Raw genomic sequence first — 20,144 nt, 5'->3', positions numbered from 1 at the left:
ATGTCTGATGCATATGGCTTGCAGCAGCAGCAGCTACCATGCCCACAGTAGTGCCCCTGCATTCCACTTCGGCAGTGAGTCCAGGTGAGATTGGAAAATGTAAGATCCCAAGAAATTTCTGAGCCCCCTCCTTTGGGTCCTGGGCCTCCTTTTTGACCCTGGGCATGAGTACAAATTACCCCTTTAGTCCCCTCTCATTGGCCCTGATGGGTGGTATTAAAACCAGATCTTTGGACCGAAAGGCATGGAGAATGTGGCAGAGATCCCAACTACCACAACTACGATGAGGTCCAGGAACTCTAAAGCAAACCCCAGATCCCTATTCAATAAATAGCTATACTAAAGCTTCCCAGTGTGTTTTTCATGAACCAGAGGTATAGGAGAGCAGCTGTGCAGCAAAGAGGGCAACATTGCTCAGTCACTCTTGTGTACTTTCTACACAATGTCAATTCAACACACAGTTTCCCAACGCACCAAAATGTGCAACATTCCGACCAAGGTAGCACCCAAGATTCTCATTACAGAGACTCACAAAAGCCAAGAGTGAAATTATGCAGGGGATGGACAGAGTGGATAGAGAGATGTTCTTTACACTCTCACATAACAGCAGAACCAGGGGACATCCACTAAAATTGAGTGTTGGGAGAGTTAGAACAAGCAAGAGAAAATATTTCTTTACTCAGTGTGTGGTTGGTCTGAGGAACTCCTTGCCGCAGAATGTGGTGACAGCATCTGGCCTGGATGCCTTTAAAAGGGGATTGGACAAGTTTCTGGAGGAAAAATCCATTACGGGTTACAAGCCATGATGTGTATGTGCAACCTCCTGATTTTAGAAATGGGCTATGTCAGATGCAGGGGAGGGCACCAGGATGCAGGTCTCTTGTTATCTGGTGTGCTCTCTGGGCATTTGGTGGGCCGCTGTGAGATACAGGAAGCTGGACTAGATGGGCCTATGGCCTGATCCAGTGGGGCTGTTTTATGTTCTTATGAAATGGAATCCCAGCTACTTTTCAGTGCCTGTTTCTGCTGAGATGACTTTCATGAATCCAAGTTCTTCCCATCTGTGCAATTGGGCATTTGGCCTGAAAGTAAGTAACGCAGAAGGAAGAGATGGCAGGCAGTAATAGGATCTCACATGATCACTTTCAGTCAATAAGATTGCCTTGTGCAGGGTGACCAGATGTCATAACTGCAAAAGAGAACAAGGCATACCAAAATGTAGGACATCCAAGAAAAATGTCAGATATGACAAAATGAAAGCTAAAAACACTCATAAATTGATTTCATGTGGTTAATTTAAACACTATGTTACTTATTATTAAATTTAAAACTACATTATATATAATTTATTACATATCCTTTATTAATTACAAGAAGGCTATGTGCTGCATGCAGGGGCCTGCTCAAAGGGAAACAGAGGTTATTATTATTATGGACAAGTTATTTTCCAGGACACATGGCTAAAAAATAGGACATGTCCTGGAAAAAGAGGATGTTTGGTCACCCTGGCCTTGTTCGTTTACTAAATGTTTGAGGGTGCAATCTTAACCAACTTTCCAGCACTGCCATAGCTGTGCCAGTATGGTGAACCTGCATGAGCCAGTATGGTGAACCTTACTCCTTTAAGGGAAGAGTGGTGTTCCATTACCAACCTGCTTAAAAGGCATGCTACCCCTTCTCCTTAGGAGAGGGTGTTGATCTGTAACTAGCCTGCCTACCAGGCACACTTCCCCGACTCCTGTGGGAGAGGTGGTGTTCTAACAGTGCTCTCATCAGGAGTACTGCCCCTACTCCTTTCAGAGAAGAGGGGTGTTCCTTTACTGACCCACTTAGTGGGCATAATGCCCCTACGCCTTTGGAAGAGGGGAGAAGGTTTTGTTTACAACGCTTTTAGCCACTTCTCCTTAGAGAGGGGTGATGTTCTGTTACCAGCCCACTTAATGGGTGCACTGTCCCTACTCCTTGGGGAGGAGCAATGTTTGGTTGCAAACCCAGTTACGGATTTGTGGCCCCTTCTCCTTTGAGAGGGGGATGTTCGATTAGCAACCATTTAATGGGTGCTCTGCCCCTCCTCCTGGGAGAGGGGTGATGTTCAGTTACCAACCCGCTTAACGGGATTGTGGCCCTTCTCCATGAGAGGAAGGCTGTTCTGTTAACAGCCCGCTTAACGGGTGCACTGCCCCCACTGTTTTAGGGGTGAGGTTGTTATCAACCCATTTAACAGGTGTGCATAACCTGCCAGCAGGTATGTTGCCCCTGTTCCTTTGAGAGAGGGGTGATGTTGTTACCAACCTGCTTAATGGGTGAGTGACCCCTCCGCTAGTGGGGGAGGGGTGAGGTTGTGTCGGCAACCTGCTTAGCGGGTGTGCTGCCCCTACTCCTTTGAAAGAGGGGTAATGTTGTTACCAACCTGCTGAGCAAGCATTATTACCAACCTGTTTAATGGGCGTGCTGTCCCTGCTCCAGTGGGAGAGGGGCGATATGCTGTCAGCAACCTGCTAACAGGTGCGCAGCCCCTATTCCTTTGCAGAGAGGGGTGATGTTACCAACTCACTTAACAGGTGAGAGGTCCCTGCTTTGGTGGGGGAGGGGTGATGTTCTGTTGACAACCTGCTTAGCTGCCCCTACTCCTTTAAGAGAGGGGTGATGTTTTCCAACCTGCTTAACAGGCGTGTTGCCCCCTACTAGGTGGGAGAGGGGTGTTGTTCTGTCTGCAACCTTATTAACAGGTGGCAGGTGGTGCGGGTAGGAGGCATGAAATGGACTTTGGCATGCAACTTCAGGCGGCATAGGCAGGGCGGAACCCAATTGCAGTCCTCAGGGGCTTGGTGGCATGAGGACATAGGCGGGGCCCTGGTAAGGACCACAGGGTCTGCCTCAGAGGCTCAGCAGCTCGAGGTGGATGGCCCGTGGTCTGGCTGCCTTCCCCTTAAGGGACAGACCTGGATGAGCTGCGCAGCCTAAGAATGGGACGTGGCTTGGAGTTGGGTGTATGCCAGCCTGGGGACAGATGTGTTCTGGTACCACCCAGTGGTCCTGCCACTACACCACAAGGGGGGCTTCACTGCCTCTTCAGCTGTAGACCCTCCCCTTCTGTTGTAATTGCTAATAAAGGGCCCCTAATGGGTGTGCTGCCCCTACTCCAGGGGGTGTGGGGCGATGTTCTGTCAACAACCCACTTAACGGGAATGTGATCCTTACTCCTTTCAGGGAGGGGTAATACTTTGCTAACAACCCACTTAACAAGATTGTGCTCCCTACTCCTCGGAAAGGAGGCTGTTCTGTTATCAATCTGTTTGCAGGCATGCTGCCCCTGCTCTTCAGACAGCGGGCGATGAGGCTTTGGCCATTCAGGTGCTGATTGGCTCCGGTTGTTGTTAATAACCCACTTTGTGGGCATGCTGCCTCTGCTCTCTTGAGGGAAGGGTGAGGAGGGGTCAGCCATTTCGGGGGGGGGGGGCGGCAGGCTCTTGGTCCCAGTGGGTCCTAGTTCCCTCCTTGCCAATCGCCTCTGGGCTTTGATTGGTTGATGCAATATGCCAAAGGAGCTCTTACAGCGGATAAGCCGCTGGTGCTTCGGCATGCAAGTGCTATATGCACAGGTAGAGGGGTTTTCTCCCCTCAGGGCTGGGGGGACCATTCTTTCAGTTTCCACTTGCTGTAACCTCTCTCCCCTCTCTTCTGCAAATGCAGTCTAATCTGGTTTGCTTGGGATCTCTTCTTTAACCCTCTGCAGGATGCTGTGTTAACCTGGTTCACATTTTGATCTGTGGCCATTCCAATGTCTTTTGGGCCCACAAAGGGCGGCCACTGGCGGTTGCCCCCCCATGCAGGTCAGCTGGTTGGCCAGGCGATGGGGCCAGCTGTTGCCCATGATGGCGGAGTTTGTGAAGAACCCCCCACCCCACATGCGGTAGTCTGCAGCATCACGTGTGGCGTGGGGACCACTGCTGCCCCAGTAAGAAGGTCACTAGGGTGATTGGCCAGTTTGTCTCAGGAGCAGGCGGCCGGGTTATCTTGCATCCTGCAATTGACTTTTCTCTGCCATCTCTCTACAAGGGGGATGGGGTTCACTTGTCAGAGGAGAGCGCAGTCATCTTTCTTGGAGACCTGCAGAGTGGCCTTCAGGCACTCTTCCCCTGTTTGGGAGTGAGGGAATCAAACGCTAGGCTGACCCCTCCTTGTGGCAGGTGGTGGGGGTTAGGAGGCATGAAAGGGACTTTGGCATGCACCTTCAGGCAGCATAGGCAGGGCAGAACCCACTTGCAGTCCTCAGGGGCTCAGCAGCACAAGGGCATAGACGGGGCCCTGGCTGGGAACACGGGGGTCCTCCTCAGAGGCTCAGCGGCTTGAGGCGGCACAGCCCACGGTCTGGCTGCCTTCCCCTTATGGGACAGACCTGGCTGAACTGCATCGCCCAAAAACGAGGTGCAGCTTGGAGTCGGGTGCACATCCTGCCTGGGGGACAGAGTTGGTTCTGGGGCCACCCAGTGGTCCCACCTCCGCACCACACAGGGGTTTCACTGCCCCTGCAACTGCAGGTCTCAGCCTCCTTTCTGTATTAAAATGCTAATAAAGTGGTCCTTTCTCCCACATGTGTTGTCTTGAGTGTTCATTGGACGGTGCCCAGACAATGGGCATCTAACATAGTGCCCTGCTGCAAATTTTACATTGTTAAATGTTTAATAAAGTGGCCTTTAAGTTCAAAGCCTTGATTTTGTGTGCTTAATTGGGGGTGCATGGGTAAAAGCAAAGGTAAAGTTTGTTCTTCATGTCCTGCAGTGGAAAAAGGGCTTTGTGCATCTCCTTATGTTAGCTCTCTGCACAAAAGGCCTTTGCCTAGTTTTGGTTTGAAATTCATATTTGTGGACCAAACTATTTAACCAGTAATTTCTTTCTCTGAAAGATTATAACTAATAAATCGTTTAGAAGAAACTGAAAACATGTACTATATTTTAAACTACCGATGTGAATGGTATGCAACTACTGGAAATAGGCTTCAAATGACTAATATCCTTGTTAAAGTCATGAGTGTGGGCACAATGATTAAAAATGCTCTCTTCTGTGACTCGGGACCAAGCAAATTATTACATGAGAGATTTGTGATGGCCACTTTTGTCCCCCCCAAAAGCAGCTGTGGGTAGCATGCTGAACTAAAAAGAGAAGACCATGGGAGGGCACATAACTATTCCCCCCAAGTTGCTTGCCTGATTGAGATTCCGCCCCCCCTTCCTGAAGTTTCACCGACCGAAAGCTTTATTAGAAATGCCTCTTTCTAGCCAACTCAGAAGTTTCTGCCATTACCTATTTACACTGAATATCAAAAAGCTCAAACTGCATGTCGTCCCTGTTAGGTAAGAACCTGGGTATGACCTACTTCAGAGCATGGTGCAGTCAAACATGCAGACACAGCAGAGTCTTCAGGTGCAATTGTATTTTGAGTACAGAGCCATACACAGAATAGTTAGAGCAATCCAGGTCATACACATGTAATACAGCAGTTCAGAGTTACCTAGTTACAGTCCAGCTTTCTTAAGGCAAAGTCAGTCCATGGCCATTTACAGTGTTTGTTCTCACAAGGCCTCCAGCAGTAGCTTCTTCATTCACCCACTGCAAAGGTGGAGCTGCATGGAGAGGCTTAAATGGGATTCAGCACCCAATCTGGTTTGCCTGGTTAATTAAGGCGTGGCTGCACAGGTGTTCAGGTAGCCAAGCTATCACAGCTGTTTACAACTTGCCCTGAACCAACTGTTTGCAACCAGGCCTGACTGTGCCAGAGCAAAGAGCTAACAGTCCCCCTAAGGAGCCTCAGAGAAATCTGTTTGGGTTGGGGGTGGGGGGAGTTGCAAGTGGCTGTCAGGAAGGGATTTAGCCCCATCTGGCCTCTGCTCCTAGAATGTTCCTAGGCTGAAGTGAAGGCCAAGCTCAACTCCTACCCAGACACAACCTTCCTTCTCTTTCATTCCTGTCAGCAACATCCCACCTTCCACTTTCCTCTTCCCAGTTTTGAGCTCCTATTTTCAGAAGGTAGCATGAACAACATGGGACTCAGTGGAGCCCTCATACATTTGTTGTCATATTTATATTCCTCATCCTTCATGGAAATCAGGGTAGTGTAGATGGCTCCTTCCCCTCATTTATCCTCACAACCCAGTGAAGTATGCTCAACAGTGAGAGAGAGAGAGAGAGAGAGAGAGAGAGAGAGAGAGAGAGCAATTGGCCCAAGGTCACCCAGTGAGCTTCGTGCTTGACTTGGAATTTGAATCAAGATCTCCTAGATCCAGGTCCAACATTCTAAACACAGCAGCATGCTGGCTGTTAAGCTGAGATATTATTCATTTCAATGACATCTAGTAATGATTCACTTTTTAAAGCTTCAACTTGTCATCTGGTAACAGTCTGTAAAACATTTCTAGTCATTATCCTCTAACTGGAATTAGTGGTATTGCAGTGGAATTCATGCTTCAATTTACAGACATTAAAGACAGCTATATATGGATTTCTGCGAAATGGAACCCTTCTCAAGATGCCAGTGCTATTGCAGGCAACAGCTAACAATTGCTGAAACCTTCCTGCAAGAATGGGAAGAAAGAGGGGAGGGTATCCAAAAAGTATAACAATTACATGCCTGAATCTATAAATATATAAAAAAAAGATTGGGTCATGTAATAATTCATTAAAAAATCAGATATATCAACACACCAATATCTTCCAATTATAATGTAGCAGCACAAGCCTATGCAAATTCTACTCAGAAGTAAGTCCCATTGTGTTCAATGAGGCTTATTCCCTAGAAACTGTGCATAGAATTTTAGAGTCCAATCCTGAGCTCTTCACAGCCAGTGTTACGAGGGTACAGCTGGCGTTGGGTGTCATAAATGTGCTATAAAGCAGGTTTATGGCACCCTCTTAGCAGTTGGTGGTGGGTCCAACTTTCTAAACACTAATTCTAAACACCAAGCAAGGGAAGAGCTCAGGGTGGAGGTAAGGTCTGTGGCAGTGGCATAGCTAATGATCGCGTAGCCCAGTGCCAAGCTCAAAATGTTGCCCCGCAAGTGATGTCAGAACCAGAAGTGACATCATGCCTGGGCTGTTTAAAGAGTGAAAATTGGGAGGAACCCACCTCCTCCCCCCAGCAGCTCGCCACCCACTTGCTCTGCTGCCTCCCCCAGTCAATGGCATAGCTAAGGCATCTATCTGCTACCCACAGTCAAAGACGATTTTGTAGCCCCCCCCCCCCCCGCATGATAAAATCAAATTTAATTAAGCAAATAAGTAAAAAGTTACTGGTTCCACACTGTATCATAATAACATCTCATTGGCACTCAGAACAGTCAATCTCATAGGTCAGTTTGGAGTTAAGCAAATCCACTTTTTGTTCTGGTTGTTTTTATTTTCTGGTTAATTTCTGGTTAATTTTATTTTCAGTTGTTTTTATTTTCTGGTTAATTGGCCATAACTTTTGATAGAATACAGGTATTCCAATGCAGTTTGTTTCATTGCACTCTGCATTAAATTACCTTTCCAATGCTATATAACATGGTGGTCTTCATACATACCAAGATTTCACAGTTTTGCTCACTAGTGTCAAGCTCAGTTTGTTGCCCCCTTAAAGTTTGATGCCCAGTGCAACTGCTACCCTCTGCACCCCCTTAGCTATGCCACTGGTCTGTGGGGGCATGGGGAGGGCGGGGGGAGGGCTGGACATTGTGGACCTTGGTGCTTTCCCTAGTGGAAGGGGACAAGGAGATCTCTGGCGGCCCCAGCGGTACCACTGCAGTAGCCATTTTGGCACACCTCATCTGGCAGAGCTGCTATGGATAGGATTGGGCTGCCCATGGATAAACATCCTGAAAATCATTGTTTTCAGTAGTAAAATATTAGGCATTGATGAGAGTCTCACATTTTATTTTTCACCCTCAATCACATAGTGACTACCATCCAATACAATCAGTCTTTGAAGACATATAAAAGGCTGACTGCTGGGATTGGGCTAGCTCAAAATCTGAGTTTTGTATTGACTATTGAGCATGAGCAAATTGAACAAGAAGAATGTTGGCCAGGAAAAAAGATGTTGAGATTGACACTTTCCTGGAGGCACACTTCACAGTTTCTTCCCTGTGAGTCGTTTCAGTGCAGATTTCACTTCCTGGTTTCTCAATGTATAAATTAAAGGATTTAACATTGGTATTACTGCTGCATTAACTAATGTAATAACTATGTCGCTATCTTGGGTTTCTTTCGACTGAGGTTTGATATACCCGACTATACAGTTTCCATATAACACGGCTACCACACCCAGGTGAGATCCGCAGGTAGAAAAAGCTTTCCATCTGCCACCAGCTGAGTGGATTCTCAGAATGGCCACAATGATGCGTAAATAGGAAAAGAGAATAAAGCAGAAGGGAAAGAGGACTGTGAGAGTACTGGTAAAATACATGATCAATTGCTCCACATCCATGTCTGAACAGATCAACTTCATGAGGGTTGGGAGTTCACAACCAATATGATTTATCTCATTATAGCCACAGAAATGGATTGGGTTTGCAAGGCAGGGAACTATAGACAATAAGAAGGCGACTGTCCATGATGCAACAGCCAACAGAATGCAAACTCTCCAGTTCATGACAATCGTATAGTGTAGTGGATCGGAAACAGCAACGTAGCGGTCATAAGCCATGACTGCCAGCAGGAAACATTCAGTGGATCCAACATATAGGCCAGTATAGATTTGAGTAAAACACATAGCAAAAGACATGACAGGTCTGTCCATCAAGCAGTTGGCAATGCTTTGTGGGGCGCCAATTGTAGAGAGACTGAGATCAACGATGGATAGATTGCAAAGGAAAAAGTACATAGGATTGTGGAGTCGGGGCTCAGCTATGACCACCAAGACAATCAGTCCATTTCCAACTATGGTCACTAAATACACAACGGCCATGAATGCTGCTAAGCCCATCTTCGTTTTGGGCCGGTCAGAAAATCCAATGAGGACAAATTCAGTGATTTCAGTCTCGTTCATCTCTTCTCCAACCTGCATTAGGAATTGAATAGAATTTTGCTATCATATTGTCATGCCTGTTGGTTACCTACCTACCCCCCCCCCCCACACACACACACATCTGAAAAATTAAAAACAGCATCCTATGTGTGTGAATGTGGAGGTCCACCATGCATGCTGTGAAGCATAAGATGTATTTAGCCATCAATGGACAACATTAATAAAAACTGGAAGAAAACCTATCGTTTCTCCTGCTCTAGAATATGGTTGTCTAAGGAATGTTGAGAGTGGTAAGCACACGCACACACACAGTCACATCTCTTAATGTTATGTCATGTTGCGGTCGTTTTCACCATCTCTTACGTAATCCTACCTTTTGGGAGAGGCACCACATCAGTTTAAGTCGCTTTTAACCAATGCTTATGCCCATTGGATAAAAGTGACTTAAACTGATGTGGTGCTTCTCCCAAAAGATATGACTAGCTACAATAGCTAAAGAATAGGCAAGAATAGCTGAAAGATATCATAGCTTGATAGGAAATTGATGTTCATGCAGGTTTGCATGGAATGAGATCAAAGTGAAGTCATCAACAGGGACACTCTGACAGGGATTAAACGTGTACACCTGTGGGCCAAGCAAACATGGGTGAATTAAGGAACAGTAAGGGTATAATATTATGCACACTTACCTGGGAGTAAGTCCCACTGAATGCAACTGAACTTACTGCTGAGTAGACACGTTAGGCTTGTGCTGTAGTTCCATTTCAAGGTTTTTGATATTACATCTTGTACTTTTAAATACAGCATATATTATATATGCCAGTGTATGAGAATGAATGTTCCACATAAAATCCTGTGATAACAGGATTAATTTTCTAAGCATAAAAAGGCATCCCAAAAGTGAAGGAAGAGAACTTATGTCTATATAAGTCATGCTGAAAGATAAATAATTCCCTCCTGATGGAGGTTTTGTACCAAAAGTATGATTTGACAATGTGCTTTTCACTCCTTAGAGGTTACATTGCTACAAATAATTAGTTCATTACTTGAAGCAAATCCATACCAACAGGCAATGGCCTGGATCCAAAAAGCAGTGAACAGGGGGATGAAATAACTGAGTACTGTTCCATGAACAGTACTGTCCATGCACAAGTGAAATACTGCATATTCAGCCAAGCTACAATGAAGTGACAGTGCAGTATGATATCATCAGTTTCATCATACAAAAATAAATGTCTTTTTTGACCACATATTGCTTCAGGTTAGCTCTGGTGTTGCTCATTTAGAAGCTGTTTTACTGGTGGGATAGTATGAGATCATAAGTGTTCAACTGTATTACTAAAATGTAGACAATGATAGATATTCTCTGTCTAGTCCTCTGGAGGGGGGAGGGTGTGGAGGGTGGGCTGCCTGTATCCGTGGATATTGAAACTGCAGATACAGGATCTGAGGATATGGGATCCCTCGGTATACTGAGCTGGGCATACAGAGTGCCTATACCTTTAACCATTGTATAGAAGAGGGAATTTTAAAGTCTTTCATCTGGAGCTGCACCTGCCAGATTTCTCTTTTCCTTTTTCCGGGGGCACCATCGCAGACCTTTGCGCAGGACTGGGGAGGTCCGCCTTCGGGTTGGGCCTGAATGCATGAAAAGTGAAATGAAAAACTCTACCAAAGGCATGCGCACTCAGGACTAAGCTCTATTTATCTCAGTACGACTCTTGCTCTGAGTGTTAGGCAAAAAAGATTTTAGGAACTTCCAGACAGAATCTCAAAAGATAGCTCAGCTATGTTAGCTGTAAGCTACCATCAACAGCTCCTTCCCTTCAACAGAAGGATAAAGTTGTACAACTGGGAAGCAGGCCCAGGAGTTGTGTGGTGAAGCTTAAGATGTTCCAAGCCTTGATGAAAGTCTAGACCAAAAGCTGGATCTCAGGCTCTTTTCTTCAGATGGAAAGAGTATTTCACCTCTTAAGATCTTCAATCAGCTCTCTTGTCAAGATCTACCACTCTACTACCCCTCAGGCTGGACCTGAAGGCCTTTTGTAGGCTTTGCAAAGAACTCTCCAAATTTTCAGCCATGTGAAAGGCCTTCTTGCTGCACTTCACTCAGGTCAGGGGTTGATTGACAATTGCTGGTAAAACTCTTGAATCCTTTCCTAATATGAATAATGATTCATAACACTGTGCTATGAATTTGGGTGGGAATATTTTCCTTACAGAACAGTTTTAAAAAATGCACCTGGTTTCATTTCATTTTGTTTTAACTTTTTTTTTTTCCTGAAATGTGTGCACATTATAACCAGGGCCAGCTTTTAGGCAATGGGGACAATTTCGCCCAGTTGGGTCCCACGCATGGTGGGGGCCCCACACTGTCCTTCTGCCGCAGCTGCTTCCGATTGCCCTGAAATTGGTGCCATGCCGGCAGCAGCATGTGTGCCTCGCTCATCTGTGAGATGCTCTCACATCTTCTAGCACCATCCTCTACCCGTCTCACTCCATCCTGAGCTGCTGCAGACAGGGCAGTGACAGGCGAGAGGCAGGGAGCACTGCAAGCTGGGCGCAAGGTCCCTCCCTTCCTCTGATTGATATCCCAGGTGCCTATTCTGGACAACCACTAAAGGTCCAGGAGTCCTATCCACCAGCACAGAAGTAACAGATTTCTTTTTCTTGGCCTGGCTCCATTCAAGAGCTAAAGAATTAGTAGAGGGGGCCCTGCAAAATTAGAGAGGGCCCCACAAAAGCATTTCCAATTGGACCTCGCAGCTCCTAAGGCTGGCCCTGTTTATAACTGTTTTCAATAATAGTTTATTCTCATTGATTGCATACTGACTACTGCAGTAGTTACTCTATTGCTTATATCTCATGCAAGGTTCATTGATTAAATTTAAACATAATACACATAGCAAAAGTTCAGAATAGGTACCTTTGTCCATTATTCTGGAAAAGCTTATTGTTGGGGTTGTATGATAACTTAAAGTAACACTTTAAGAAACAGAAATATCAATTTATTGATGAAGACAATCAGTAATAAACCTCTTATTACATTAGAGAATATAAAATACTTCCAATTAACAAAATTACTTCTAAACAAAATGGCTTAAGGATAAAGCGGCCCAACACAGTTAATATTAGTTATGGCAAAATCTTATCAAAGCAAGGGGACACATTATTTATAATGAACTGGCTCTCAGTGGGACTTTGCTTTCATTGGGACTGCATCAGGACTAAGCTGGATCAGGGCCAATCATTAAAATCTACAGAGGCAAAGTGTATGTAAATGTCCCAAAGTGTATGTACATTTTTTTAAAAAAAAAATTTTTCCCCTGCTAGGCAAAGAATTGTGATCTATACTCTATTAGGGATTGGCATCCAGGCACTTAATTTAGGTTTAGCTTAAGAAAGTAAGTCATATCTAAGTTTCATTTTAATGAATGAGACTTAAGTTAGTCTCAGCTAATGGGTCTCACTGATTTCAGTGATGCTTAGCTGAGATTCACTCTTTTGAGTTACACCCCCTGCACTGTTTCCAACAGGATAAAACGTAGTGGCGTAGCAAGCAGGGGGTGATGGGGGTCAGCTGCCTCAGTTTCCACCACAGAGCAAGCCAAGATGGCAGCCACATTCTTCAAACGCTTAGAGGTGGTGGGTGCAGCTTCGTGAGCGCACCACCACCTCTTGTACCTTCTCATTTGGAGGCCTGAGTCTCCATATGAAAAGGAAAAGGAGTTGGCAGCAAAATTGTGAAGTCATACCCCCCGCCACTCATAAGCAATATAAGTCAGTCGCTAGGCCAAGCCACTGATATGGCAGCTTTCTTGCTGTGCTTCAAAAGCAGCCAACTAAGTTGCTCACAATGCAGATGTAGTTGGCGTTGACGTGGGGATGTTGTCACATCACTGCCAATTACTTCCATATGTGCACACTTGGGAGCAGGGTGATGCCAGGAGTTACTGCCATGGGTGGCAGATATGATTGCTATGCCCCTGACACAGTATTATTCATTTATGTCTGATATCCATTTCCACTGCATCCTGCAATTAACGTTTCTCTGCTATCTCTCTACAAGTGGGATGGGGTTCACTTGTCAGAGGAGAGTGCACCTTCAGGCAGCATAGGCAGGGCAGAATCCACTTGCAGTTCTGAGGAGCTCAGCGGCACTAGGGCATAGACGGGGCCCTGGCCGGGACTACGGGTTCTGCCTCAAGAGGCTCAGTGGCTCAAGGTGGCACGGCCCATGGTCCAGCTGCCTCCCCCCTATGGGATAGACCTGGATGAGCTGCGCCGCCTAAGAAAGGGGCAAGGCTTGGAGTCAAGTGCACACCCAGCCTGGGGGACAGATGTGATTCTGGTATCTTCCAGTGGTCCAACCTCTGCACCACAGGGGCTTTGCTGCCAAAGCAGCTGCAGGTCTCAGCCTCTCCTTCTGTACTATAACTACTAATAAAGTGGCCCTTTCTCCCAGTTCTGTTGTCTTGAGTGTTCATTGGGGGCTGCACAAACAATCCTGGGTTTCCAATACATTTAATAATGAACCAGAGTTTGTCATAAATTGAAAGTGTCTTTGAATAGCAGAGGTAATCATTCCTTCATTTTTTAATTTAAAAATATGAAACAATTTAAGGCACAAATACCATGCACAGTAAATGCTTCACAGCTTCTTTTCTTGCAGTCGTTTAAGTGCCCCTTTCACTTCCTGGTTTCTTAGTGTATAGATTAAAGGATTTAATGAAGGTACCACACCTGCATTAATCACATACATAATTTTATCAGTATCCTGGCTATCTTTTGACTGAGGTTTTATGTACAAAGCTATAGAGATTCCATAGTAAACTACCACTACAGCCAGGTGAGATCCACAAGTGGAGAAAGCTTTCAGTCTTCCACCAGCTGAGTGAATTCTCAGGATGGCCACAATTATACGGAGATAGGAAAAGAGGATAAAGGAGAAGGGAAAGAGCACTGTGAAACTGCTAGTGAAATACATGGTCATTTGGCCCACAGTCATGTCTGAGCACACCAACTTCATGAGTGCCGTGAGCTCACAAGCGAAATGGTCAACCCTGTTATGTCTACAAAATCGGGATGGGTTTGAAACACATGGTACAATCACAAGTAGGACGGCAATTATCAATGACACCACAGACAATTGGACACAGAGTTTCCAGTTCATGATGATGGTATAACGTAGTGGTTTGGAGATGGCGACGTATCGGTCATAAGCCATGATTGCCAGCAGGAAGCATTCAGTTGTCCCAAAATATGCAGCAGCAAGCATTTGAGTATAACACCTACCATAAGACATGGTGGGTCTCTCCACCAAGCAGTTGACAATGGATTGTGGAAATGAAGACGTAGAAAGGCAGATATCAATGGTGGCCAAATTAGAAAGGAAGAAGTACATAGGATTGTGGAGCCGGGGATCTGTTATGACCACCAAGATAATGAGTCCATTTCCCAAGATGTTCACCACATAGACGATGGTCATAATTCCTGCCAAAGTCATCCTTATTTTGGGTTGGTCAGCAAATCCCATGAGAACAAATTCCATTATTTCTGTCTCATTCAACATATCTGGATCTTCCATTATTATTTTGTCTGTGGTGGACAATAGAAAAATAAACATTTTTGTTCATGCTTCATATTTGAAATAGAGATTGAATTTACTGTGGATGATATACCCATTTGTAAAATGACAGGTATATTGGGGATTGCATAACTCAAAAACATTACCCATGTACCCCCTCAAGTGCGTATAAGGGCCACTTTATTAAAACCAAACATAAAATCATCTGCAGCAGGGATCCAAACTCCTCTCCCAAAGTGTGAGCCACTAGGTGGGAAAATGACACTAAATCAAAAGATCTCCCAGGTAATAAACAGGTGTATCCATCTGATTCCATGCTATGCTTGGTCAAAGACCAAATTAGCATATCACAGTGAACCCTCAGCATTGAGTCAGTTGGACAGTTCAGATCTCCAAAGGCAAACCCTTGTCGAGATCTTAGCATAGTCATTGGGGGGGGGGGTTGACAGCCAGCCTCACCAATCTGGCAGGAATTTTATATGAGTGGTCCTAGCTTGCTCCTTAAATTTGCTAATCTCAGCCTGGATACCAAATGATTAACTCTTGCTTACCCAGCCTGCACTATACCTGCCTAAATTGGCCAACACAACAATGGGGAAAAGAAGAAAACCTAACCAACCAACCCTACCACTCCAAGCCAGTCTGAGATAGGCAAAAAAACTGTCTTCTCACAGTCTGTCTGGCGGACAGCAAAAAATTCCTACGTACCCCCCAAACTGGCAACTAGCTAGTCTCTGATTGTACCAAGGTGGGTGGGTGGGAGCCGATCTCAAGGGATGATCTGAACAGTGAGATAGGACCCAATCCTATCTGACTTTCCCACACTGGAGCAGCCTCAATGCAGCCCCGAGGTAAAGGAACAAATGTTCCCATACTTTGTGACTGCCTTCCCATCACAGGAAGCAGTGCATACCCCATTAGCACAGCAGCACCAGCACTGTAAAACTGGATAGGATTGGACCCTTAGCCCACACTGCCCATCCATGAGACCCACAGCAAATCACATCTTATGCAGGGGATTGGGGATGACAACATATAAGTCATAAACCGTCAATTCTTTCAGGAAACATTCCATTGCTAGGCAGATGTTTTAAAACTGTGCTCTCGCTCTCTCTCTCTCCTCCTCTCCTCCTCCTCCATCTGACATTCTCTCAAAATTCAAATGCATTCCAAATGAACGTGTGTTTCTCATATGATTAACATATCCTTCAGTAGTGTATTATTAACTCTGCTTCATTTCAGATTCTTAGGATCCACCAATGCCCCAAATAACAAAGGTTTTTTTAAAAAAAAAAATTTAAAGTTGAATGACACTGAGAGTTACACAGAAAATGTAAGCCTGAATATACAGAAAATAATAAGCTCCCCATATTGGTAACGGAAATCTGAGTCTTTACATCTTCATGATTGGAGGGATTCTTCCAAAGTTAAGGAGAAATCTTATTGATTGCAATGGCAGATATTAAAGCATGTTCTAAGTACTGTTGAGGTCAGTGGACAGTTCAAAATACAGGTGCCTTTAGAATATCGTTCTAACGCAACATGAGAGAACAGAGGTGGTTTAGCAAGGGAACACATTTGGATGTAAGAATGGCAAAAGTCTTGCTAGAATAACCACAATGAACTAAACATGGAACGTGGTGGAGTCACTGAAATATATCTGTGAACATAAACACTGAATCTTACCTTCTTGCTGTTCCACTTCTTGAACTATGAAGAAACCATTTTAGTTAAGACAATGAGCCTTTAAAACATATATGAAAATCAGGACATTATGGTCATTTCCTTTACCATAATTTTGGAAGGATGATGCATCAGTAAATTTAAGAAACTTTTGGCCAGAGCAACAGCATTTCAAGCAATGGTGAACTTTTTTCACATTAAAAAAAATGTATTTAAGCTGTAATTCAGTACAGGGAGTAAGCCTCACTTTAGTCAGTGGGGCTTACTTTGGAGGAGACATATTTAGGATTTACACTGCATTCATACACTTTCATTCAATTAGAGTTTTGGGGAGTATTCATGCTCCCTAGCACATTTTTTTCCCATACATTTCTCGCAAGATCTTCTCCACAACGATTTTTCGAAAGCAAGCTAACACAACACACGTCTTCAGTCTTTATGGTCTTCTATAGCTGTCTCTGTATCAGAAGAATAGGTTTTAAAAATAATTTTACTTATGATTAAATAAACACCTTTGAATCATAACTTCCTAGAGTTAAAGGTACATAAAACCATGGATGTTCCTTTTATATCCCCATTGGGTACAATCCTCATTGACTAATTTGTTTGAGAGCATACAAAAAAATCTACCGCCTTTGATTGCATAGTTCTCCGATTGTCACCACCAGGACCTATCTTTCAAATAGAGGTTCTGAGAATTATTTATTTTCTCCAAAGGAATCATACTGATTTTACTGGAACCCCATGAGAGTTGTGTGTTCAGAGAATACAGTTTTCCAGATGAGAGATGTTATGAAATACTTCCCTTTCCTGAATTTGCAGTGAAACACAGGGATCCCAATCTTAACCTTGTCTCAGCATCTTTCATTTTATGAATTGCAAATAGATGCATCCTGTATGTTTCAAGAAAAATGCATTCTTAAGTTATATTTGAATATAGCTGAAATTACGTTTAGATAGGAGCAAAATATATTACCACCGATTTTGTGGTATAAACCAATTTGTTATTTTCTTGTTAACATAAGAACATAAAAAGAACCCTACTGGATCAGGCCCAAGGCCCATCTAGTCCAGCTTCCTGTATTTCACTACGGCCCTCCAGATACCTCAGGGAGCACACAAGACCACGTGATTCTTGCATCTCACTGCCACCTCCCTGCATTTCGCATTCTATTTACACTCACACACACACACACACACACCCCCAGCAAAGACACCAAATTGCAGTTGGGTTGAACTTGTGCTACTTTATTAAACACAGTGACCATTGTTGTTGAACACCAATTTATAACTATTTCATAATAAAAATGAAAATAATATCAGTAGTTTAAACTATTCTGGGTTTACCAAGAGGTCACTCACCACTCCCTTCTCTTTCCAACTCTTTTCCTTTACCCTCCCACTGAAAATGAATATAATGATTTTATGGCCATCAGAGGGCTGGTTTCTTGTCTGTTACCCTTTGATTCAGGCTACAGACAAACGTAATTCAGCCACGAACCTTATCAAAAGCCAGAACCTGGGAAACTTCTTTTCCATTTATCTGCAGCTTTCGTCCTCTCCTCCCTTCTTGCTACAATCAAATGTCTTGCTCCAGGGCTGGCCTTAGGGCAGTTAAGCAGATTTTGCTGAACTGGGACCTTCCCATGCCAGGTCCCCATACTGGGACGAGAAGCACACCCGCTGCCACAACTGACATTCATGAGGCTGGGGTGTCTCTGAGTGGGCCCTCCCGCCTGCTCCTCACTCCAGTTGGCTCAAAATTGGGTGTCCGGGAAACGGCTTATACATACTTTGCACGTAGCGCCAGCAGCCTTGGACTTGCCATGGCTGCTCTTTGCTGCAGCTGTTCAGTGAGTGGGGTGGGGCTGCAGGGTGCCCTGTAATTTCTTTTTTTAACTTTGAGTCCCACCGTTCCTGGGACTAGCCCTGCCCAGCTCTTCAGCCTTAGCTCTTCAGCCAACTTAGCTACCTAAGTTAAGCCCCCTGATTTCCTTACGTCCCTTGTCTGTTTCTTGCTTATACCAATATCCAGCCCTGTTTCCTTTTTAACAATTTCTTTTCTTCTTTGCTTTCTTTACAAAGTAATTGTTTATGCGTAGAATGTAGCTGCAAGTGTGGCCAAGAAATATTCAGTTGATCTTTCTTTGATTCCCCTCTCCAACATTTGCAACGTTACCACACAATAACAACACTTACTGTTGCATCTTCAACTTCCATCATCTTCTCCTGCTGAATCATTCAGCTGTGATTTTCACGATCGCATAGGATCACAGCACACAAAACAATTTTCCCCCATGTTCACATGTTAATCAGTGTTCTGAAAAGTATACCAGTAATACAATTCAAACACAAATTGTTATTGCAGTGTAATTTTAGTATATTTCCAAACTTTCTCCTACCACAATAAAGATGTTTAGGATTTAAAAGAAATAGCCTTCCTACCAGAGACTATCCTTCTTCTGCTGTAGGTTAACTATTAGGCTAGAGGATTACAAGTCACCCAGGAGTGTATGCAGAACAGAGGCTGTAAAACAGCGGTCTCCAAAGTGGAGACTGTTGTGTGCTAGTAAACTGGTCCCTGGTGCTGACGTCATTTCCTGTTCCACCTAACCTCAGAGCACCCTGACCTTTGCGCTGGTCAGCCGCGCATGCCCTGAAATCTGGACACAAAGCCAGCTGGGATGAAATACCCCCAAAGCACAAAGTGAGTGTGAAGGTTGGAGGCACTCTGTGGCATGAACAAGAGGCTTGCCCGCAGAATGGTAAGCCATGTAGGGGAGGGATTCAACAGGGCACCACATCTGCTCCACTGGCCAAAGTCTGGAGAGCCCTGCTGCAAAGCACAGAAGATACCAGTAAGCACATTCACTTCTATGATGCTCTTTGCACATGTCTTCTTTAAATTGGAAGGGCAGGAACATGAGGCATGTGCATAAACACACACAAACTTTTTCAAAAAATTCTCTATAGGTTATTTGTGTTTTTTTCCCCTTTTGGAGTTTGGTGTTTTCCAAAGGGATGGTAGCGATTGACATTTGAGCATACAAATAGCTCTGTGTTAAGGACAGAATAATCTACACTTCACACAATCATAATCAATACTTTTTGATTTTTCAAAAAAATGTCATTTTCCAAACAATTCACTTCATCATGACAAAAATTATTATAGATGGCACAAACATAATAAAAAGTGTGTCACAGTACTTGCATATGATAGCATTATAACCCTATTCTTTCTCGAACTATGCAGTGAATACCATCAGTAAATATCATCAGTATCTATCAGTAATAGCAGTAAATATCTACATTAGAAAATATCAGTCTACAAAGAATTCAAAAATGAAGACTACTAAAAATGAAGATGAGGTCACTGAAAGACAAAAAAGGAACTAATAGGAAACAAAAAAGTCAAGTTGGAGTTCAGCATTTAAGGCCCAAATCCTAACCAACTTTCCAGCACTGTCATAGCAATGCCCATGGGACGTTTGCTGCATCCTGCAGTTGGGGGGTACTCACAAATGCCTCCTCAAAGTAAGGGAATGTTTGTTTCCTTACCTTGGAACTGCATCACCCTTATGTCGGTGCTGGAAAAGTGAGTTAGGATTGCGCCCTAACTAACATTTTCTTTAAAAATATACAACTTAGGGTGCAATCCTGACCAACTTTTCAGTACTGGCATAGCTGTGTCAGTGGGGCACGTGCTGCATCTTGCAGTTGGGGGGTAGTCATGGAGGCCTTCTCAAGAAACGGCAATGTTTGTTCCCTTACCTCGAAGTTGCATTACCTTTATGCTGGAGTTAGAAAGTGGGTTAGGATTGCGCCCTTCATAAGATGCAAATAATCAAACCCAATCCATTCACAGTAAATGTT

The 20,144-nt window shown here is 44.3% G+C and overlaps 2 protein-coding genes across 2 annotated transcripts; both read right to left on the bottom strand.

Annotated features, from left to right (window-relative positions):
* Positions 1-8,104: 8,104 nt before the first annotated feature.
* Positions 8,105-9,040, bottom strand: LOC136652735 (olfactory receptor 13H1-like). The gene has a single exon (XM_066629656.1). The coding sequence runs from the start codon at positions 9,038-9,040 to the stop codon at positions 8,105-8,107; it is 936 nt and encodes a 311-aa protein (XP_066485753.1).
* A 4,612-nt stretch (positions 9,041-13,652) lies between these two features.
* Positions 13,653-14,588, bottom strand: LOC136652734 (olfactory receptor 13H1-like). The gene has a single exon (XM_066629655.1). The coding sequence runs from the start codon at positions 14,586-14,588 to the stop codon at positions 13,653-13,655; it is 936 nt and encodes a 311-aa protein (XP_066485752.1).
* Positions 14,589-20,144: the final 5,556 nt, after the last annotated feature.

This window comes from Tiliqua scincoides, chromosome 5, assembly GCF_035046505.1.
Source record: "Tiliqua scincoides isolate rTilSci1 chromosome 5, rTilSci1.hap2, whole genome shotgun sequence".
In the NCBI taxonomy this organism is placed as follows: domain Eukaryota; kingdom Metazoa; phylum Chordata; class Lepidosauria; order Squamata; family Scincidae; genus Tiliqua; species Tiliqua scincoides.
Note: the sequence above shows the minus strand (reverse complement) of the source record. Positions and strands in the feature narration are given on the sequence as shown.

Excerpts from the sequence above, each read along its gene's own strand:
- LOC136652735 (XM_066629656.1), bottom strand. The coding sequence starts at position 9,040 with ATGCAGGTTGGAGAAGAGATGAACGAGACTGAAATCACTGAATTTGTC.
- LOC136652734 (XM_066629655.1), bottom strand. The coding sequence starts at position 14,588 with ATGGAAGATCCAGATATGTTGAATGAGACAGAAATAATGGAATTTGTT.